The sequence below is a fragment of the Trichechus manatus genome, unplaced genomic scaffold (genome assembly GCF_000243295.1).
Source record: "Trichechus manatus latirostris isolate Lorelei unplaced genomic scaffold, TriManLat1.0 scaffold00003, whole genome shotgun sequence".
Classification (NCBI taxonomy): Eukaryota; Metazoa; Chordata; class Mammalia; order Sirenia; family Trichechidae; genus Trichechus; species Trichechus manatus.
The window spans coordinates 28,328,135-28,350,940 of record NW_004443939.1 but is presented as its reverse complement, the minus strand read 5'-3'; the positions used below and the strand labels follow the sequence as shown (position 1 = coordinate 28,350,940).

The following is a 22,806-nucleotide window of genomic DNA, read 5'->3' as shown; positions in this document are numbered from 1 at the left end:
ATGTTAAGAGTCAAAAAAATCAGTTCCAAAGTGTGGATGCTCTATGAACAGAGACCGTAAGACAGAATAGACTATACAACACAGGGAGATTTGCTAATGTTAAATAGAATAATGGAAAGATGTAGTGATTTTTCTGAAGGTCACAAAACAATAGAATGGCCAGTCTGGGAAGGAACTTGAATCTCCTCCGTTCCAGTCTATGCTCTGAAAATTACCAGATGCTTTTTACACTCTCTTCACTAAAATAATTAGTAGGATAGGCAAGTCAAGTGTTCCTGCGGTGCTCTTAGAAAGTCAATTTATTTATTTTTTTTGTTAAATGCCAACTTAAGCTTTGAAATTAAGCAGTGAAGTTATTTAAAATACCTTAGTGGAAATAAGTATTAAAACATTATAATTTATTTTTGATACAAAATATTGACAGACTTTAAATAGCCTCAATCATAGATGATAGAGACACAAATTTATATACAGCTACACTTGAAAATTGTAGCATCTCTATACTGACTGGTTAAGATCATAAGTGTAACACTAAGTAAAAAAGGGAAAACTTGCTCCTCCTACTGCTTGAGAACTCTACAAAGAACTGAGTTTTACGGGTTTTTCTTTTAAATTAAATGCAAATGATTGACATTCGCTCTATTCCAATAACATGAAATACATCTGGAAACTTACAAGCCATCTCAGGCAAACAATTTCAGCTAATCTCAAAAGAAATTTTTTTTTTTTTGGTAGTTTTGATAAGTTTTACTGTATACTGAAGCCCTGGTGGTGCAGTGGTTAAGCACTACAGCTGCTAACCAGAAAGTTCAAATCCACCAGCTGCTCCTTGGAAACCCTATGAAACAGTTCTCCTCTGTCGTTTAGGGTCTCTATGAGTCGGAGTCGACTCAACAGCAACGGGTTTTACTAGATACTACTCTAGATATTTATTTATTCGTTCATTCATTCAACATAAATATATATGTTTTATTACATATCCATCATACTTGAGGTACTGTGTTAATTGTCATGGAGGAAAAACCAAGCAAAATAAAAAACTATGTTCCTGACCCCCAAGTTCTAAGAACCAGGTGAAAACCATCAGTAGTCAAGTTTACCTTGTGGAACCTCAATCTTTACCCATTTATGGAATTCCCTTGGCGGATGGATGGCGGTGGAGTGGCTGATGTCCCACTTAGCTAAAGCTTTTTTAAAAACTTTGAGTATGTTGTGATCTGATTATGCTTGCCAACCTTACACATAACTCAGTTTCCTTTCTTTCTTTAACTTTTTAAAGACCCTTTGGCCAACTGTACATTGTTAATGCTGGGTTTTACTAAAATTAAGTTGTGATGGAAAACTCTATAGGGTAAGTTGTAATTCTATTGAGAAAACTATGGGAATAGAGTTTTATGAAAGAATCACAAATTACCTAAATTAACAAACTGGTAACATTTTAAAGGTTCAGCAAATTGAGAAAAGTCAAATAACGTGTGAATAATGACTAATAATTACAGGTAGAGTCACAGAGCTGGACAGTCACTTAGAATCCCATCATGTTATTAACACTGAGGTGAGGAATTAGGCACTAGGCACAGAGCCCTCAGGAAGGGGTCCAGAAATACCACCTGCCCCAACGGCAGTCTCTGTGGGCTCCATAAACGCACCCTGGAGAAGGTCTTAATTTCAATTGTGCACTAATTTTTTTATATTTAGATTTGTTGGATGTTCCAGGAATGGATGCCTGATAGTTGACATGTATATTAACATCTTTAGCAACTCCATGTGAACTAGCAGAGCAAGCATTGTTACATGTATTTTAGAGTGGAGGAACTGGTCCCCCAAGAGCTTGAAGAGTCTACTCAGGATAAAAGCTAAGTCCAGGTCTTCACAGTAAATATTTTCCATAGCAAACTTTAACCTATCCAAGAATCTTTCGCAGAAATCCTGTTTAATTTGACACCTGATAGACAGACCCAAGATAGAACTAATCATGGATTTGATAAGATCTCAAACTGCAAGATGAGTGTTAACACTGGTTTATTCTATTAAAGAATAAATCACAGTCAGGTAGGCAGCTTAAAGTGACTTAACTCTCTCCCATGTGTTATACTTAGACCAAAATCAAGCCTTAAGAGATTGTTATTTTCAAAAGTTAAATATACCCCAATGGTACCCAAATGAACATTGTTGACAAAAGTTTAAACATGTAGTTCTATATTCCTTTGAGAATGCTTTAAAATATGCTTTTTCTCCTCTGACAATTTTTTTTAATTGAAAATTCTAAATGTTTCATTTTGTTCAACAATGTAAAGACAATGGATTCAAAATTATACGTCCATTTTCTTATACCTCTTCCTTAAGAAAATGAAGACCTCTTCGTCTGAAATTTTAAATGACTTTGATATATACAAAGAACAATATTAAAACTACAAGCATCAGAAGTATCAATAAACTTTTATCTTGTAATAGAAACATACAAACAAAAGAAAGGATTGAGAAAATGTCAAATAAGAAATCAAATTTCAACTCACTTTTGTTAATTTTTAAAGCAATGAATAGAGAAGAATAATATTTTTAAAGGTTTGGCTTCTATTATCTTTAGAATAAAATTAAAGATTAAGCATGCTTGGCTGATCTACGGGGAGTAAACTAGTTTGATAAATGATTTTAAAAATAGAAACTATTTTTAGTTCATAACTTATCTCAGAAAAATAATATTTCTATATTTAAGCTTTTTGAAGTTAATTTCTGTGGTACATTGAAACCCAACTTCATATGATAAGTATATTCAATGACGTCGGAAAACTAGCTTCACATAGAGTACGATTATTGGAGCACCATAAATTTAATATAAAACCGAGCTCATTGCTTTTCCCCTTCAAAGCCACTCCTCATCCTATATTTCCCCTTTTGTGAATGGTCCAGCCTTCTTCTTCTCACGTGACTGGGAAACCTCTGCACACTTTGTCTCACACATATCCCCCAACCTTACCAAATCAATCAGAATCAGACATCAATTTGTCTTTATCTAATCCTTTCTGGGGAGCCCTGGTGGCACAGTTGTTAATTGTTCCGCTGCTAACCAAAAAGTCGGCAGCTGGAATCCACCGTCTGCTCCTTGGAAACCCTTTGAGGCTATGAGTTGGAATCAACTCGATGGCAATGGGTTTGGTTGTTTTTTTTTTTAATCCTTTCTGGAGACTGCCCCTTTCTCCCCATTCCAAATACTCCTACCTTTTATTCAGGCATTTGTAGACTATCTCCTGTGCTATTCTAACTTCCCTCCTTCTGCTATCTCCTCCTTAAAATCTATCATCCAGACTGCTCTTGGAATTTTCTACTAAATCACTGTCTAGTTAAAAAAGAAAAGTTTAAAAGAAAACAATTATAAAAATTATCAACAGAAAAAGGTCCTAAACTTCTTTCTCATGGCATTTAAAGCATTCAAATCACCTATTCAGACTCTCTGAATAGCAATATCTGGTGACTCCGCATTCTCGCAAGGGGACTGAACAAAATAGCCTGAAAGTCTGAATCAAGATCAGTCACTTAAACTAGTTTTGTGACTCTGGGCAAGTCACACAACACCTCTGTTCCTCATTTCCCTCATTAGTGGGGGCACCACTCTTAGGAGCTTCCTGCAGGAATTAAATTAAGCTAGAATAGGTATGGGAAAGTGCGGTGGAGGCCCAGGACAATGTGTCTATACATAAGCACTTGTGTCATTGTGACTGATACTAGTATTATTGTTACCCCACTAGTTAATAAGCTGTTTGGAGGCCAAAGGGCACGGCCTCCATATCTGTAAGGGTGTTCTCTCTATTTAACATAATTATCAGTGGATGTTTGTTAAATTAAACAGAATGGATATGGAAAGTGACCAAGATGTGCCCACATCTGTTTAAAGATTTGTGTTGATGGCACCAATACTAGTCATTTCATTTCTTTAAATCAACTTTATTGAGGTTTACATACAATGAAAGGCATCTAGTTTCATTGTACAGTCCAAGAAGTTCTGATAAACGCATACATCCATATAATTACCATCCCTATGAAGATACAGAATATTCCTCACACCTCAGAATTTTCCTTTGTGTTTCTCTGCTGTCAACCCCAAGCCCCACTCCAACCTCAGGCAACCACTGATCTGCTTTCTGTCACCATAGATTAGTTTCGCCTGACAGTTATTTTTAATTTTTAAGCTAGAATTATCCCTATGTTCCAACCTGACTGACCTGTTTTTGTATAATCAACTTGTATATAGTGACATAGAAAAGAAAAACTATACACCATGGGCAAGTCATTTTGGGATGAGGTAGCAGTAGGGGTGGATTTTAGCTGAAAATGGAAAATAGCAATTTGTACTTCTGTAACTGTTTAATTTTTGAAACTTTTTTGTTTGTTGTCTTTTTACTTATTTTAAGCACAATGCAAACTGTAGACAAGATAGAATGTACCTTATTTTACAGTCTGGAACCCTGAGGTCAGCAACTTGAGGACCGAGTACTGGCAATGCCTCATTGCAGGGACCTAGGTCTCCTGTCAACTTCTCCGCCTATTGTTCTTTGTGGAAATTTATTAGTGAATAAAGGAACTGTGTGTCCTGGAATTTAGGTTGCAGGAGAGGACCTCTAAAACCTATTTAACTGTGGTTGGTCACTGAGGAGAAACACTGCATGGGCCTAGGGAGAGCTTTGGCTACTACTCAGAGAAAGATTTGAGGTTGGCGCTCTGCACTCTGCGGTCTGTGCCTAGGGGCACAGAGATTCCGCAAAACGTCTGCAACAGTGTTAGGTAGGGTCGGTGGTCTAAAAGGCAGAGCGGAGCCCAGGCAGCGTGGGGGAAGGGGTCAGAGTCCGGACGTGACCTGTAGACTCGGGCTTGACACACACATTCACACAAAGGAGGCCGGAAAGTGTCCGGAGGAAGCCGGTGCGTCACGGGGGACGGAGCCGGGCCCCTGCCGCCCCCGCCCTGCCGCGTCCCGGGTACAGGGCCCCGCACACCCCGCCGCGCTCACCGCCACCGCCACCTACGCGGCCGCCGCCAATGAAACTCCTCCCGCTCCTAGGTGAGTGCTCAGCGCTCCTGCTCTCCCGAGGTTGTCTGAGGGGCTGGCCACTTGTAGGGAAGGGGTTTTTTCGAGGTGCAGTTTACTTGCCAAGCGGATTTGGCAAACCCTCCAAGGAGAAGAGAAGGAGTCGTTCGCAGGATGTTCTTCTCCTTGGCCTTTCAACTCAGGGTTCGAGGCCTAGGGACTAAGTTACCTTTTTTATTCCTTTTGTGAAGGTCTTCACGCTCCCCAAAGTCTCATTCTTTGACCTTTCCTCTGATCTTCCCCCAAGAAACTTGAGAAATCCAAAGCATTAACATTTGTGGGAGGCTGCCTGGCATTTTAAGGTAATCGCCAGTTCAGGCTTTGGGTGCATTTAAAATACCATTTTGATGACGCTATGAAGGAAGATAATAAATCTTTGAAGGAGAATTAATTCTGGTTTAGACAGCATATATTGTCTTATGTAGGGCTGGGATTTAGAATCGAATGCTTAAGAATCTTTTTGGTACCAGATAAGGACAATTTATCTCTGATGACTGTTTTCAGAACAATAACTTGGCATGATTCATAACCGTCCATCCCCAAGCAATCTTCTCTGGAGAAGGTCTGGAACAATAATAAAAGGGAATGTCCTAGTGCTTTTCCTTATCTTATCCTAACAGTCCACAAAATACAGTTTCCAACTTTATTTTCAGTAACTCTGAAATAAAGTGTTCTTTTTTATGCTTCTTTTTTGTTGGTCATATTCGTGTGGTGTTCTATTTCATGAAGATCCATCTTTGATTGAATTTTGTTTTAATTTCCCCTAATGCAAGAAAAAGAAATTTCATTATTTAAAAGACAAAATTAAAACCGATCCTTAGAACACAGAAAATAATAATCATTTATTTGTTCTCCTGGATGTGAAGATTTGCTCTTCATTTTAAAATAAAACAGATTTCAATTTGAATACCCAATTTACTTTGATTTCTGTACAGAATCACGCCTAGAGAGGGAAAATTGCTTTACAATCATGCAAAGTTGCCTTAAAAGGTATCCTCACCTCTGGGTGAAGGGCAGTATTGGATGTCTATGGTGCAAGGATCTAAGAATGCTGTTTTCATTATAAAGTTGGGTTGTTTACTACATTTTAGCTTAGTTGAAATTTTCTTGGTAAGTTTGAGATTGACGAAAAGCCTCAATCTGTTTGTTTACCTGCTCTTGTACTGTTATTTAGCTAAATGTTCTTTTGGGAACATTATCATAATCCATTTGTCTAAATGGGAAGAAAAAAGAGTATTTTAAAATTTTTAGCATAAAAAGATTATAATAGACCATCAGCAGTACTGCTGACAACGTGCTATTATGTACTTGTGTTTTAACTCAAAAACGGGTGGAGTTTTTTTTCTTTGTCCTTTTGAAAAGATGTATTTCTTTGTTTTATTTAGTGGGGTTTTCCACTTTGCTGGATTGTACCTATACTCAAAATTGCACCAAGACACCTTGTCTCCCAAATGCAAAATGTGAAATACAGAATGGAGTTGAAGCCTGCTATTGCAACATGGGATTTTCAGGAAATGGTGTCACAATTTGTGAAGGTAAACAGTCTTTAATACCTCCTTGGATTTTTATTGTAAAAATAAATTCTGAGGTTAAAGTCCAGCAGTTAACTTGTTTTACGTCATACTGTTTGATTTTATGATATTGGGGAAAAAAAAAAAAAAGCTAAATTCAGTAAACAATCAGTTTGATCTTGCCATGTCAAAATTTGTACTTGATTCTTCATGGTACCAGCCAAACCTTATTTTTGGTATGAATGTTAAAGATTGACATGAGGGAGAACAAAAGCTGGAAAACTGTAAGTTGTAGAGAGAAGAGTCAATTAACTCTGGGAACATAAGAGCAGAGGTTCTTGATGTCTAGGCTCTACAGCTGTATTTCACTGTCAGATACCTTCTTTCGTACCTGACTACATAACTGTTGGGATGACATTAAGGGATTTGGGGATTTTCTCTTGCAGACCCTGGGTGTAGGAAATGGAGATAAAGAGGGAGACAGGGAAGAGGAAAAGGTTTGAAAAGACATTATTTTCTGAAAAAGTGGATCCTGTTTATAGAATCTTAGGCCATAGCCCAGAGAAAGAGTGTTAGAAAGGGCCTTGTTGGGTGCAGTTGAACCCACTGGCTTGATAAACAGACCAACATTTAAAAATCAATTGTAAGTGATTTCTTATCTGTGGTCTCCACCAGGACCACCCATTTCCTTCTCCCAAGCCTCACTAAATCTCTTTTATCCTCTGTTTCATTTTTAGTAGAAGCAGTTTTAATTGGGTTAATAGACCAACATTTTGTGTAGTACGGAGAAAAAAAAAGAGTCAAGTCATATAAATTAGTTTTAAAATATAATTAAATGGCAAGTTCAAATTAAAACTGTGTAGTATTGTACTCCTAAATGTATTTAACACAACATGGACTTTTTCTAATTAAGCCAGGATATTGTACGTTGTTAATATTGCATGTATTTGCTTATAGCATAAACAACTTGTATCTCGTGATTCAATTTGATAGGCTCTTAAAAAAGATTAAATATGCAGTATATAGTAAGACCAGACCCCATCATAATTAGTTTAATGTTTAAAAAATGTAGAGCAAAGCTACAGTTGTTTAATGGTGCTTTAGATCAGGCGTCTCTGCGTGTACATACAGCCAGAATCTGTAATATACTATTCTACAGACGCTGCATTATTCTCTTCATAAATAATCTTAGATTTTTATTGCGTATTTAATTGAATGGCATTATGGCAAGTTGATAGTTGTGTGATCTTCAAAATATTGCATCAAACATATTAGTGTGCTTTTCTGCTAATCATTACAAATTGTACCATAGTGCTTCATAAGCAGCTTTTGCCTTTTTGTTATTTAGATACTTTTCAACTGTCATAATTGTCATCATTAACATCAATATTTTTCACAATTTGGGCCTTCAGTGACCAACCAGCTTATACTCATGTTTTTTAACGATTTCTTTTAAAACACATCTTCCCTTTTCCAATGCAGGTTTTTTCTCCCCCTCCCCCCCTCCACTGCCTAAGTCAATAGTCAGCTAAAGAGTGAAAAATATTTTCCTTTGGAAAAAAAAAAAAAAAACCTCAAGTTCCTTTGGTCTGCAATTTCTTTTCACACAGAGCACTATTTACAATGAGTTTTTTTTTTTTTTTTTCCAATTTCATGCTTACGTTAACTTAAAACTTTCCTATTTAAAAAATGTTATTTATACATTTGTTTTAATATTTACTATCTGATGTTTATATTTTCCCCTTAGAACTGTTCAAGAAACAGCTTTCATCTTTTTCATCTTTTATTAATTTACTGGCAGATATTCACATCATATTTTTCAATATAGATATTTAATATGCTCTTTAGAATTAAACTGAAATCACTGTATCTTCAACTGAAAAATATTCTAGTTATATTTTGGGCTTGAAAACTCTTTTGTTGGCTTTGTCATCTCTCAAAATTCCTCATTTTTCTCATCTTTTTCTAAGATTGGTGTAAGGTCAAGAAATGGTTGGATAGGAGTGTGCTATAAAGCGTGCCTCCTGCTTGAGAAATAAAAGTTGTTTTCTTTTTGGCGTCTTCATCATCATCACCATCATCATGAAATTTGACTCCTTCAGAGATGTACCTACCAGTAGAGGTTATGGTAATAGCCCTATGTCACTACATGTACTCTGTTCCAAGAGTTAATGTTGAGCAAGTTGTTTGGGACTTGGTCTACATGGTCTCATAGAAATAAGTTTTAATAAAGGTGAATTTCTTTCATTCAATCATATTTTTATTGGACAAATATGTATTGAGTGCCTTCATCATCATCATCGTCACAGTCATCAGAATAGCTAACATTTACTGTTTACTGAGTCTAAGATATTAATTAGCATAACACTCTCATATACTATTATTATTCCTATCTTATCTATGAGGAAATTGACTCTTAACAGGTTAAGTGAACAGCTCTAGTGATATAATAAATACATGTTGGATCCAAGATTTGAACCCAAGTCTATCTAAAGCCTTTGATTAATGGATAGTGATATGCCCTTGGATGAAATAATGAATAAGAAATTGGCCTTGATTTCTAGGAAATCATTGTTTATCCAGTGGGAGACATAGAGAAATATATTAATGATTATGATGCAATGCTATAAAAGCTATAAATAGAGGTAAATTTGGGATACATAAATGACTGTAGGGACATTTTCCAAGTGGAAGTGACATTTAAGCTGAGCACTGAAGAATAAATAGGATTTATCAAGACTGATAAAGCGGCAAAGAAAAGTCAGACAAAAGCAATCAACAGTAACAAAGGCCCAGAAGTTGACCATATATGGTATTTTTTAAGACGTTCCAACTACTTCATTCTGGTTATGTATATCACAGGGTATATTTATTAAAGGGATAGTGATAATTTGTCGGAATGCCGAGGATATGGACTTTATTCTGTTCTGTTGGCAAAGAATACTTATTGACAGATATTAAATAGTGGAGTTATACTGTGTGCATTAGAAACTTGACTCTATTAGGAGAGCAAGGGTCAACCCACAAAAGGCTGTTTTATCCTTATAAAAGTGGTATTTCTTTATATTTGTACAATGCATTATAGTTTATGCCACTTCCACCCAATATATCTTTAATTCTCATGTCAAACTTCTGAAATAAAAAAGACAGGTGTTGTCTTTATTTCCAAATACCATTATGACCAGTTGTAACCAACATCTATTGAGCACCATGCTGAATCTTTTACAGATGAAAGAAGTGGGACTCTGCAAGCTTGTGTGAGTTTCCCAGTATTACAAAGCTAGGTGATAAAGTTAGAACTCAGCCTCTGGTATCTCAACCTTCTTTAGATTACCACAGATCTCAGAATATCACTTTTGTTGTTTGTTGCCATTGAGTCCATTCTGACTTGTGGAGATGCCATGTGTGCAGAGTAGAACAGCTCCATAGACTTTTCAAGACTGATCTTTCAGAAGCAGATCATCAGGCCTGTCTTGTGACGCGTCTCTGGGTAGATTGGAACTGCCAACCTTTTGGGTAATATTAGAGCCTTAACCGTTCACACCACCCAGGGACTTCTAGAATGTCACTAAAACTCCAAACCAAGCCTGTTGCCGTTGAGTCAATTCCAACTCATAGCAACCTTGTAGGACAGAGTAGAACTGCCCCATATGGTTTTCAAGGCTGTAAATCTTTACAGAAGCAGACTGCTACATCTTTCTCCCACAGGGCGTCTGGTGGGTTTGAACTTTCGACCTTTCAGTTAGCAGCTGAGAAGTTAACTACTGTGTCATCATGGTTCCTTAGAATATCACTAGTCACTTAAAATAATTATCAGTGTAGCGCAAGTTTTTAAACAAAGTTGGTAGAACAGTATCATTTTAATAGGAATTCATTTATTATTTTTAACACTTTATTGATGTATCTATATGAATTTTTTACACACTTGTCTTTATGCTGATACTCAAGAATGCTTTAGGAAGGAGAAGGAGAAGTTCATGTAGAAATTTGAGGTCTGTCCTATATGGAGTTCATTGAGTTTCTTGGACAGCCAGCTTTTCATCTTTCATGGTATTAGGGAAATTTTCTGTCAGTAATTCTTCAATAATCCTCTTTGTGTTTTCCGTTTTCTCCTCCTGTTCTGGAACTCTAATCACTCAAAAATTTTTGCTTTTGATTGTATCCCACATTGTTCTCAGGGTTTCTTCATTTTTCTTCCTTCTTTTCTCTGATTTTTCCTCAGACAAAGTGGTATACAAGTATTTGTCTTCAATTTTGCTGATCCTGTCTTCCATTGTTTCAAACCTACTCCTCAAACCTTCCATGTTACTGTCCATTTCTGAAATCTTACCGTTTATCTTTTGGATTTCAAATTGTTGTTTTTGTATGATTTCTAGTTGTGAATTTATTTTGACATTTTGTTCCTGTATTATTTTCCTGAATTCTTCCATTGTTTCGTTTGTCTTTTCCATGATTTTGTCTATTCTAAACTCATTTTTGTCTGTTTTTTTCTTCAATTCTTGGATAGCCCTGTATATTAGAGATTTGAATTCCCTATCAGGTAGTTCCAGTGCCTTTTCTTCTACTGGAAGGTTATCTGGTGTTTTATTTTGGACACCTACTGGAACCATCCTGTCCTGTTTTAATGTTTTGATATTGTCTGCCTCCTTTGGGACATTCAGTAATTATTTAGTAATTGTAGATTTGTTTGTTTTGTCCTGATTTTTTGTTTTATTTGATTATGTTTGAGCAGGCGGGCTGGGTGTTCTTTGTTGTTTGCTCGTTTGTGGGCATGATATTTCTCATCACCTTGTCCAACAGGGAGTCTCTCAGCTACGGTGCAGCAGAGCAAGTTCAGCTGAGGGAGAGGGGCTGGGATGGGTCATTTTTGGCATGTACAGGGGCTGACAGGGCAGGGCCAGGGGTCAGTGCAGGGCAAGTTCTGGTAGACCATGCATGTGCTGCTCAGGGGTGTGATGTTCAGTGTATAGTGCAAATAGGCAGGAGGGAGGGGTGAGGTTATGATGTGTGGAGCTAAGTGAATGTGGAAAATAAGAGAAAGAAGAGAGGAAACAGGAGCCAAAGGGGAAAAGTAATGCTGAGGGAGGCTACCGTTGGAGTGGCGCAGACCCAGGGAAGCCGTGTACTGGTGGCTTTCTAGGCGGGTGGTGAGGCACAGCCTGTCAAGAAGGTACAGGTATGGTACATTCAGTTAAGTGGGTGGGAGAAGAGAAAGGAAGGAAGGGAGAGAGAGATAAGAAAATAGATAAAATTTTAAAAAGAGAGAAAACACATGTGGCCAGGTGGTCGGGAGAAAGGAATGGAAAGAATATAGGAAGAGACAAGAAACCAGGGAAAAGGGGGGAAAAAAAGATGCTATGTGATTGGGAGGAAGGAAAGGAAGATAGATAGAGACCAGAAACTGAGGAAAAAAAGAAAGAAAAAAAAAATGCCCCAAGAGGGCCCACCAGAAGTGGTTCCCTAGCTGAGCAGCACTGCACAGCCTGTCAAGAAGGAGTGAAGATGGCACACGGAGTCAGGTGTTCAAGAGAAAGGAAAGGAAGGAAGTGAGAGAGAGAAAAGAAACCAAAAGAAGCCTAAAAATCGCAACAACAGTAATAAAAAAATGGCACTGAAGGAGCTGGCCAGTGTGGGTGGCATGAATCCAAGTGGCAAGGAGCAAGCTCCTCCCCAGCCAAGTGACCTCTGCCCGCCTGAAAGCAGTGGATGCTGAGCAGGGGGAAGAAGGGGGGGATGGGAAAGCATGTATTACTGGTTACCGGGTGCTCTGTCTCCTGCTGGGAGCTCCATGAAGCTGCCTTCCTGCACTACCTGTCTGCAATTCTCAGTGGCTGAGGAGTCCAAGATGCAAATCCATGCTGTGTTAGCTGATAGAGGACCTCCACTCCATATCTCTCCTCTCTCTCTGTTCTCTGTCAGTTTCTTATTCCATTCAGCGATTAGTTGAGTTCTTTATCCCTTCATTTGATGCTTAGTTTAGTGTTCTGAGGTTGATGTTTGTCTCTGTTTTACTTAGTTTTTCAGGTCTTTGGTTTAGAGGAATGGCGTGGTGCTTCTGTCTATAGTGCTATGTTGGCTCTGCCTCCTCATGTAGAAATTTGGGGGTACATTCAAAGACTTGAAATTGTTGATGGTATTTAACCCTAAAACTTAAGTTATTTTAGTTTTTTAAACATATATTACTATTCCTATTCCTTATGCTTTTCAATCACACTTTTTGGCAACCCTCTGGTGTATAATTGTAGCAAATATAGGGATTGAGGGGCCACCCCTCCCCTAGGTAATAAGGGAAGTATTAAACAAGGGAGGGAAGTTTGGAAGGGTATTGAGAGAAGTTTTTTGTACATCGAAATAATAATAATAATGCTTGCATTGGAATGCATTGAGCTGTGAGAAGAGAGAATCAGGAAAATAAGCAAGGAGGAGAACAAATGGCATGTTTGGGTATGAAGGCAGGTGGAAGAGAAAGGGGATTTTTTCCTGCTTCCTACTACCACATAAAATGATTAGTGGGGCTGCTTACTTGGGAGTTTGCTGGAATCAGAATGGGTCAGAGAAAAACAGTTACCCCAGGTGAGGACAGTAAGGGTCAGGAAAGCTGTAACTGACAGTGTGCATGTATTTATAAAAATCTTTCCATAGTTTGGGATATGACTGTTATGAGACAACATTGCAAAGACTTTACAGGAAACAATGAAGTCCTGGTGCCTGCCCTCAGGGAGACACACTTTACATTTAAAAAGCAATTTTTCTTCAATATCTAATAACCATATATGTGCTTGTAAAACTCAGCTGACAGAAGGTTATAGTACACTAGGCAGCAGTAGGACACTGATAAAAGTAGAGAAAACAGTGTTTCCCAAGATGAAAACTAACACGGGAGAAGAATTAACTAAAATTATTCACTGGCACGGTTCTGCCTGAGCCAAAATATAAGTGTTGAGGACCTGTGATTGCTTTCTTAACAGTTTTTTCTTTAGTAGTAAAGAGATGCTCATCAAAATGTGCAAACCAACAGTCGTTAGAGCATGTACAAGGCATACAAAATGTGTATGTATGTATAAGCTGTGTTTACATGCACATCACTTAACACAATTAGCTACACTGATTAAACTATGCCCTACAAATAATAACTGCAGTTTTAAACATTTAATGCAGTGATAATTTCCATAAAAGAAACGGAAACAAAAAAACTTTATTCTTTACATCATACTTACATATTTTCATATTTAACTATGATAGGAATAGATTAAGGTAGAGATAGAGACAGATATATATGCCTTTTGACTTTTATGAAGTGTGACTCTCAGGTACTGTGAATGATTTTTAAAAACAAACATGTTAGAATTGAATGTGCTGAGTAGTGCCTATTTCTCACTCAGTTAAGTGTCCTTGTAAGGTTGTTCAGTTATTATAATGATGCTGTTGTCACTCAAAATTTATAGAATGCCTACTTTAGAATTTATATGTATATATATATTTTTTTATACGTATACATATATGTGTGTCTGTGTGTGTGTATGTATATATATATCCCAATGGCAAGGAGATTTTCGGGGTGGATTTAATTTTGAGAAACAGCTAAGAAACAGCAGCCAAATCTAAGGAGTAAAGTGGATGATTTAATGGCCAAAATGTCTTTGTTTGTTTTTAATGTTGTGTGGTTATAAAGTAATGTGAGGTGAATTTTTTTCATGAGTAGCATGGCGTAAAGACAATTAGAAAATTTTTGAAATATTTTAATTAATAACAAAATCACTGGAGTAAATGTACTACCTTTCAAGTTGTTGCTTCTCATTTGGATGCATATGTTCTGTTATATGTTATTTACCTTTATCACATTTTTGTAGTATTATTGGAACTTGAGCAGTGGTCTGGGCCAGCATTTTCTTTTTTTTTTTTTTTTTTAATGCCAATCCTCAAATGTAAGTGGGTCCTGATTTTTAAGTAATTTATAAAGAATACTTGAAGATAGGTGCATTATTTTCATAAATTCACCTCATAATCTGTTCTTCCAGAATCACGTTTTGAAAGACATTGTTAATGTTTCTAACTCTAAAAATAACAAAGATAAACCTAATAAACAAACAAACAAACAAAAAACCCAAACCCATTGCCGTTGAGTTGGTTCTGACTCAGAGCTCCTATAGGACAAAGTAGTACTGTCCCATAGGGTTTCCAGTGAGTGGCTGGTGGATTCGAACTGCTGACTTTTTGTTCAGCAGCCAAACTCTTAACTACTGAACCACGAGGGCTCCAAATCTAATGGACAGTTGAAATAAATTCTCAGTGTATGTTAGTTTATTTGGAAACATACAATGCAATTATGCATGCAAATAGTTTATACAATAACCATTACAATGCAGCAGAATGCCATAAAATATATTAGTGCATTATGGGAAACAGACCAAACATTTTCTTCTGTGATAAAAGATTATAAATACCTTTTAAAAGTGACTGAAAAAGAGGCAAAATAGCTCAGTTATTTTAGCAGTTGCAATATTCATTACTTTTTTCCATACTTAAAACCTACTATAGTTTTGAAAATTTAGAAAATAATACCCCTAATACTTAGCACAGCAACAGTACATTTCTGTTACCAAAAAAGACGGTCCATCAGCTTAGATTTGCCATATCCTGTTAAATGAAATAGTCTGATAAAAAAGTTAGTCTCTTTATTCAATGAAAGTCTGGAACAAAAATGAAAAATTTGAAGTTTACAAATTATTTTAAAATTGTATACATATATGCAACTTTTGTGAAGTTACATACCCAGCCTGTAGAGTGGATCAAAACTGCTTGGGTTCAGGTCCCTCTGGAGAGGCTATATTTCCTAGCAGCTTTTAAATCTTGCCTCCTGTCTTAAGGCTTCTAATGGGCATGTTTTAAAAACCTGTTTTCAAGTCTCATCAGACAGTGTCAGCTCTTCTGGAAGTTCTTCAGCAAGTTTTTTTGGTCGATTTACCTTTATTACATTTTTTTGGTATTACTGGAACTTGAGCAGTAGTCTGGGGCAGCATTTTCTTTTTTTTTTTTAATTCCAATTCTCAACTGTAAGTGGGTCCTGATTTTTAAGTAATTTATAAAGAATACTTGAAGAGTCGGAAATACGTATCTCATGTAATCTTGATTCATACAAAATATATGTTACTAAAACTCCAGGAGTCTCTGAGTGGTACAGACAGTGACACACTCAACTACTAGCTGAAATATTGAAGGTTCAAACCCACTGGGAGGCACTTCGGTAGACAGGACTGGAGATGTGCTTCGAAAAGGTCATAGCCATGAAAACCCTGTGAAGCAGTTCTACTCTGCATACATGGGGTTGCCATGAGTCGGCATCAACTTAATGGCAACTAACAGCAACAACAACAACAAATCCGTAGGGAAACAAATGTTTTTGTAAACTAAATAGCATTTACACACTCCAGAGGAACTTCATAGGTAAATGGATACTACTACAAACTTGAAAAAGTTTGAACTGTAATGTGCTTCTAGACAGTCATATATCAGATATGTGTAAAGTGAGGTCATATACTTCCTTTGAGTTTCTTAGAAAATGTAACCTGTTTAAGACACACTAGTCTAAATTAACCGAAGCCTTACGTTCCAGGATGTGTGTTTTCTATGAACTTCATCCAAATAAATAAAATATCTTTCCAATTTCAGAAACCCTTGTCATTGTACTAGAAATATAATCTCTTTTCTTTTGTTCACAAAAAAGTTTACACACTGAAAAGAAAAAAATCCATCACATATAATGAAAGTGCCTCAAAAGTATTCACTACAGAAGACTATAGATTTCTTCAATGTAGGGTACTGTATAGAAAGAGAAAAATAAAATAATAATCCATTACAAAAACTTTTTTTAATCTGATATTTTATTTTGAAAAGGAGAGGGAGAAATGGGGCACTAGTGTCATATAAAAGGAGCCCTGGTGGTGGGGTGGTTAAAGCGTTCGACTGCTAACTGAATGGTCGGCAGTTCTAACCCACCAGACACTCCATGGGGGAAAAGGTGTGGCAGTCAGCTTTGTAAAGATTTACAGCCTTGGAAACTATGAGGGGAGTTTTACTCTGTCCTATAGAGTCACTATGTGTTGAAATTGACTCAGTGGCAACAAGTTTTTTTTTTTTTTTGTTTCACATAAAGGAGCCCTTGTGGTGCAGCGGTTAACCGCTTGGCTGCTAACCGAAATGTCTGCGGTTTGAACCCACCAGTGACTTTGAGGGGGGAAAAAACCTGGCAATCTTCTCCCTTAAAGATTACAAACTAGGAAAACATCTGGGGCAGTTCTACTCTGTCCTGTAGGGTCGCTATGAATTGGAATAAACCCCATAGCACACAACAACAACAGTGTCATATGAGTGTTGCTGATCAGTTCCACATATTTTTTTAAACTGAAAACTTCTCTGATCTGACTTATCAATTTTAATTTTTGTAGACTAAAGTTTCCAGATTAATGGTTCCAAATCACTCTGCCTCATGTTTATCTCACAGGACAGTTGTAATTAATGAGATATAAACTAAGAAACATCTTGATAATCTTAAAGAAGAGTTTTATGTGAACATATGATTTAGCATTTCTCAAGTGATTTATAATGAGAGATCATGGAAATTTTTCTTCCAGTAAAAAACCTCATTTATGTTTAGTCATTTTTTGATCAGTATTGTCTGGACAGATTCGTTGCATGTTTATAATCAGAAAAATAATGTCAGATAAATAATAGCACAGAGAATTAAATCAAAATGGTAAAAATGAATACACCCCTATTGAGTTCTAATTTCAATAATCAAAAAGAATTATTCAAATTCTGTGTTAAGTAAATCCTAAATAAGATTTCACTTATATACAAGAAATACCATCCAACTTTACATTGTTAGGGTGTTTGTTTTTTTTCCAAGTGTAGAATACTACATTTTTGTTTTTACCTCATGCTAAAATATCAATTAAGTTTACATATATATGAGTCATATAACCTGTGTCGATGACATCAATAGCATTAAAAATTCGATGTAGATTTTCTAGAATTAGTTTTTGTTTTGCATGTAAAATGATCATGGTAGCTGTACTATCTTATATTTTCTCTTGAATCCTATCTTCAGGAGCTGGCAGAAAATTAAAATTAAATTAATTGTCCTCTAAATGTGGGATTTTCGTATATTTTAGCTCTCTGCTGAGTTTTAAGAAAATGATAGGTAGAAAAAAGAGCAAAGGGATAATGGAGATAGAACTCACAATGCCACAAAATAACTCACTTCTTCTGTTTTTCTGCTTTGCTTATTATGGATCTATTCTTTTATCAGTATTTTAAGACTGTAAACTTTATTTTGCAAAACTGATGGTATTTTCTTTGTGCTAGGAATGTCAGTTATTTATAGTCCTAGTTTCATAGAGCATCAGCATACTTCAGACCCAACTCATGGTTATTTCATAAATAAATTACTCAGTCTTCAGATTACTCTTTTCCCCATTACTTCCCATCCTCCTTATTGTAGTCTTTTTAATACTAAATTAAAAATGCTTTATTACAAAATAATCATGTTTCAGATTTACTGCTTAATAACAAAAATAACAATAATAATAGATGATGTTGACTTTCGTCTTTTCTGTGAGCCAGGCACTATTCTAAGCACTTTACAAGAGTTTATGACTTTAATCCTCATAATAACTCTGAGGTAAGGGTTTGCGTTCTCCCTATTTTACGAATTAATTAATACGCCCAGAAATAGCACATTCAAAAACTGCCTTATATGAACCTCAGACTACTTTGGGAAGTTGTTGTTAGGTGCTGTCAAGTTGTTCCAACTCCATGGCTTGAGTCAGGTGCACCTTAGTCCTCAAAGTGACATATTTGCTTTTTAACACTTTCAAGAGATCTTTTGCAGCAGATTTGCCCAATGCAATGTGTCGTTAGATTTCTTGACTGCTGCTTCCATGCTCATTGATTGTGGATCCAAGTAAAATGAAATCCTTGACAACTTCCATCTTTTCACCATTTATCATGGTGTTGCTGATTGGTCCAGTTGTGAGGATTTTTGCTTTCTTTATGTTGAGGTGTAATCCATACTGAAGGCTGTTGTTTTTGATCTTCATCAGTAAGTGCTTTAAGTCTTCTTCACTTTCAGCAAGCAAGGTTGTGTCATCTGCATATGACAGGTTGTTAATTAGTCTTCCTCCAATCCTGATGCGCCATTCCTCTTCATATAGTCCAGTTTCTCAGATTATTTGCTCAGCATACAGATTGAATAAGTACGGTGAAAGGATACAACCCTGACGCACACCTTTCCTGACTTTAAACCACGCAGTATCCCCTTATTCTGCTCGAATGACTGTCTCTTAGTCTATAAGGAAATTAAATCTCGCTGGTAAAAATTAATTGTTTTGGTAGTACCCACCAAAAGAGCCACTTTTTTTCCAACTAAATTATTGACACAATTGGTTAAGAAGAAAAGAAAACGCATATACTGTGTATATTTAGGATATTTTAGGAATAAACTCAAGAAAGTGAAAACATTTTACAGGTGTTAATATCTTGAACAAATTCATAGATCAGGTACAAGTACTTAACTCCTGTCCCTCCAGCTCCCTTAAGCCCAATGAGTTAACAATAAAACCACTGAAATCTGAGAGGGCATATGGGAAGTCGAAAAACTAAAGTAAACTTAAAGTGAAATACTTAATGCCACAAAAGAGGAGAATAGTTCAGTGCACACAGAGGAGAAGGCTGGATTGGACTGGGGACTTCTTCTTCGTTGTTTTGGTACCCCCCACCCCTTTCTCAGCAAGGAAGTGGAAATCTAGGTGAGTGGTTGATTGGTTGAAACATTATTTTCCAAAGGCCACATAGGTTGGGCTCTTTATTTTCCCGTTCATGTTTATCCTCAGGATAAAGTCAGGAAGATACTCTCAAAGAAAATTTTGCCATCTTCCTGGAAGAAATTATTGAGAGTGAAAATCTCTACCCTAATACAAAAACCTTTCCATTTTGACATTTGGAAAGTGATGCCACCTTTCTGCGTACTCCACACCTATGATACCTGAAACTGTACCTGAAATTTGCTGTGCCCCAACCACATACACAGAGAACTCTTAACTCTTTCTTGCACAAAAGAGGTTGTAATGACTGGCAGGCAAAACCAGGGCCAAATTCCCTATGATAACTAACCTTGTTATTTAAACATGAGAACCATCTAAAGAACACCAGCCATTGGAGAAAAGCCAGCAATATAAACACAAATGTGGATAAATAGAACAATTGGCCGGGGAAGTGATCATTTTTAGAAATAGAAAGAAGTTAAGGGGAAAAACAAAAATCTAATTTATACCCTTAAATAGATTCCAGAAAATTTTGCATCTCCTCCAAAAATAAAAAAAATTGAATAGACTTTATATAAAAGAGCTATCATAACATAAAAATAGTACCTTCTTCATTGGTTAAGAGCTCAGCTGCTAACCAAAAGGTCAGCAGTTCAAATCCACCAGCTGCTCCTTGGAAACCCTATAGGGCAGTTCTCCTCTGTCCTGTAGGGTCGCTATGAGTTAGAACCAACTCGACGGCACCTAACAACAACGACAACATATCCTAACACCTTTGTGTTGCTCAGCCCTTTGCACTCCCTCCTCTTATTCCCCTGCTTGAAGCACAAGGCATCAAGACAATAAGCTGGTAAAATTGTCAGGAATACAAGCCAATATATAAAAGCCACCAGAAGGATTTCTTCCACTGCACAGCCAGTAAAAACCCTGTAGATCACAATGGGTCAGATCTGCAATCAATCAGGAATGGCACAGGGCCAGGCAGATTTCCTTTTGTTGTACACAGGGTTACCATTAGCTGGGGGTGACTCAAGGGCAGGTAACAACAACAACAGATGGTCACCACATAGAACGGGGAAGCTAGAAATATCAAATTTATTTACACATCAGTGGAAGTGCACCAGGATTGCATTTGTCAAGATTTCTTCAGCTCATCTGCTCAGTACAATCCTCTCTTACTATAATAACCCAATTTTACCCCTTGTGAATGTCTCCTTTACCTATGCTGTCGTGGTTTGAATTATGTCCCCCAAAAAATGTGTGTATCAGTTTGGCTAGGCCATGATTCCTGATACTGTGTGATTTTCCTGTATGTTGTAAACCTGCCTCTATGATGTTAATGAGGGAGGATGGGTGGCAGTTGTGTTAGTAAGGGAGGACCTGATCTATAAGGCTGGATTGTATCCTGAGGCAATCTCTTGAGATATAAAAGACAGAAGTAAGCAGTGAGACAGGGGGACCTCACACCATCAAGAAAGCAGTCCCGGGAGCAGAGCGCGTCATTTGGAGCGGGGTCCCTGCACCAAGAAGCTCCTAGTCTGGGGAACACTGACGAGAAGAAGGCCGACAGAGAGAAAAAGTCTTCCCCTGGAGCTGATGCCCTGAATTTGGACTTTTGGCCTACTTTGACTGTGAGGAAATAAACTTCTCTTCATTAAAACCATCCACTTGTAGTATTTCTGTTGCAGCAGCACTAGATAACTAAGACATATGCCCAGACTCCTCTCACATTGCTCCCCTGATTTTTCTCGAAGGTAAAATTAGGTTGTTGTTATTAGCTGCTATTGTGTAGATTCCAACCCATGGTGACTCAAACTATGCAGAGTAGAACTGCATTCCTTAGGGTTTTCAAGGCTGTGCCTTTTCAGAAACTGATTGCCAGGCCTTATTTCTGAGGCACCTCTGGCTGGGGTTGAACTCTAACCTTTGGTTTGTAGTCCAGCGCTTAACCATTTATACCACTCAGGTAGTCAGTGTCTTTTCTGATGCTTGTTACCTGATTTGCTTATGGTTTTTCACATCATAATGTCTTGTGGGGATAGAGACCATAACCTGGCAACCAGGAATAGTGAATTGTTCAGATACAGCAAGAGCATCTGCTCTATTTGATCAAACTCAAACTTTGTTTTCACCCACTTATTTTGTGGTTATAATACTGTAAAGATCTGAAGTCTCCTCCCTATGTTGTTTGGTTTTTCCAAGTAATATCCTGCATTCACTAGCTAATGCTCGGTTGTTCCTGCCTACAAACCTAATATATTGTTCTCCTCCAGTAAAATATATTTACCTCCTGATCAATATTACTCCCCGATTGAGGAGATGATGTACAATAGAAGGGGTGAAAAATAATTCCCAAGTAACTGTAGAACTAAAAACAGAGTTGGATAATAGGAGAACAAACCTGAGAAACGTGGAGGATCAGACATGGGTAAGACAACAAAGGGTAAGACAAATTTTGAGCAGAGGAAAATTAAAGAAGACAGTTCCCTAGAGCTTAAGAAAGACATGAGTGTCTACATTAAAAGAGCTCTCTAGTGATGATCAGGATGAATGAAAAAGAAAGCCCAGCTGTCTTCTACAGAATATACTTGTGCCTTCATTTCTCAGTACATCAAAAGGGCCAGGGTAAAAGAGGGTGCTTATGATAATAAATCCTAATATTCTAATATTTCTATGCTAAGGGCTCCAAACAAAGTTATATGCATATGTATATGCGTATGTGTTTGTATGTGTACATTTATTCTCCCCCTGTGCACCTAGTATTCTCATGGTAATTCACAAAGACCATCAGGGCTTCAGTTTCTCTTCAAAAGCAGCAGATTGTATAGGATCATTATTAATGCCCCTTCTCGCTGTAAAATTCTTTGGTTCTATTATTTTGAACCATTTATTTGAACTGTGGTCAGTTTACAGTTCAGTCACTTCTTGGGTGAAACTGGATTTTTGTCACAAATTGAAAAGTGAAAAGAATATAAAACAGATAGGAATTTTACTCTCCTGCCTCCAAGTTCAGTGCACTTTCTACTACACACTATACTGTTCTTTTTAACTCTGATTTTGGAGCTGGCAGGACCAACTTGGGACGATTTCATCTACTCTTGTACTCCCCTTCTCCTTACTAATGACTATAACACATCATAACACTTTTTGCTCATCAGCCACGATGTGACCTCAGAGATTTTCTGCTAATATTACCAGGCAAGTGCTACAAATCAGTTGAGGTTCACACATGATGAAGTCTATCTGCTATGTTTTCTCTGGAGGCTTCCACCCTTGGAAGAATTTATGGATCAATCTGCAGTGAGCTCTCCTGCACTGTTGTTGTTGTTGTTAGATGTCATCCAGTTGGTTCCGACTCATAGCGACCCTAAGTACAACAGAACGAAACACT

General features: G+C 37.1%; 1 protein-coding gene across 1 annotated transcript in view; it reads left to right on the top strand.

Moving 5' to 3' along the window:
- The first annotated feature begins 5,034 nt into the window (after positions 1-5,034).
- The window catches only part of ADGRL4 (adhesion G protein-coupled receptor L4), a 158,879-nt gene continuing 141,107 nt past the window's right edge, over positions 5,035-22,806 (top strand). The window contains exons 1-2 of the mRNA XM_004369088.2: positions 5,035-5,056; positions 6,469-6,618. Of these exons, the coding sequence (XP_004369145.1) occupies positions 5,035-5,056; positions 6,469-6,618 (172 nt within the window). The remainder of the gene's footprint in view (positions 5,057-6,468; positions 6,619-22,806) is intronic.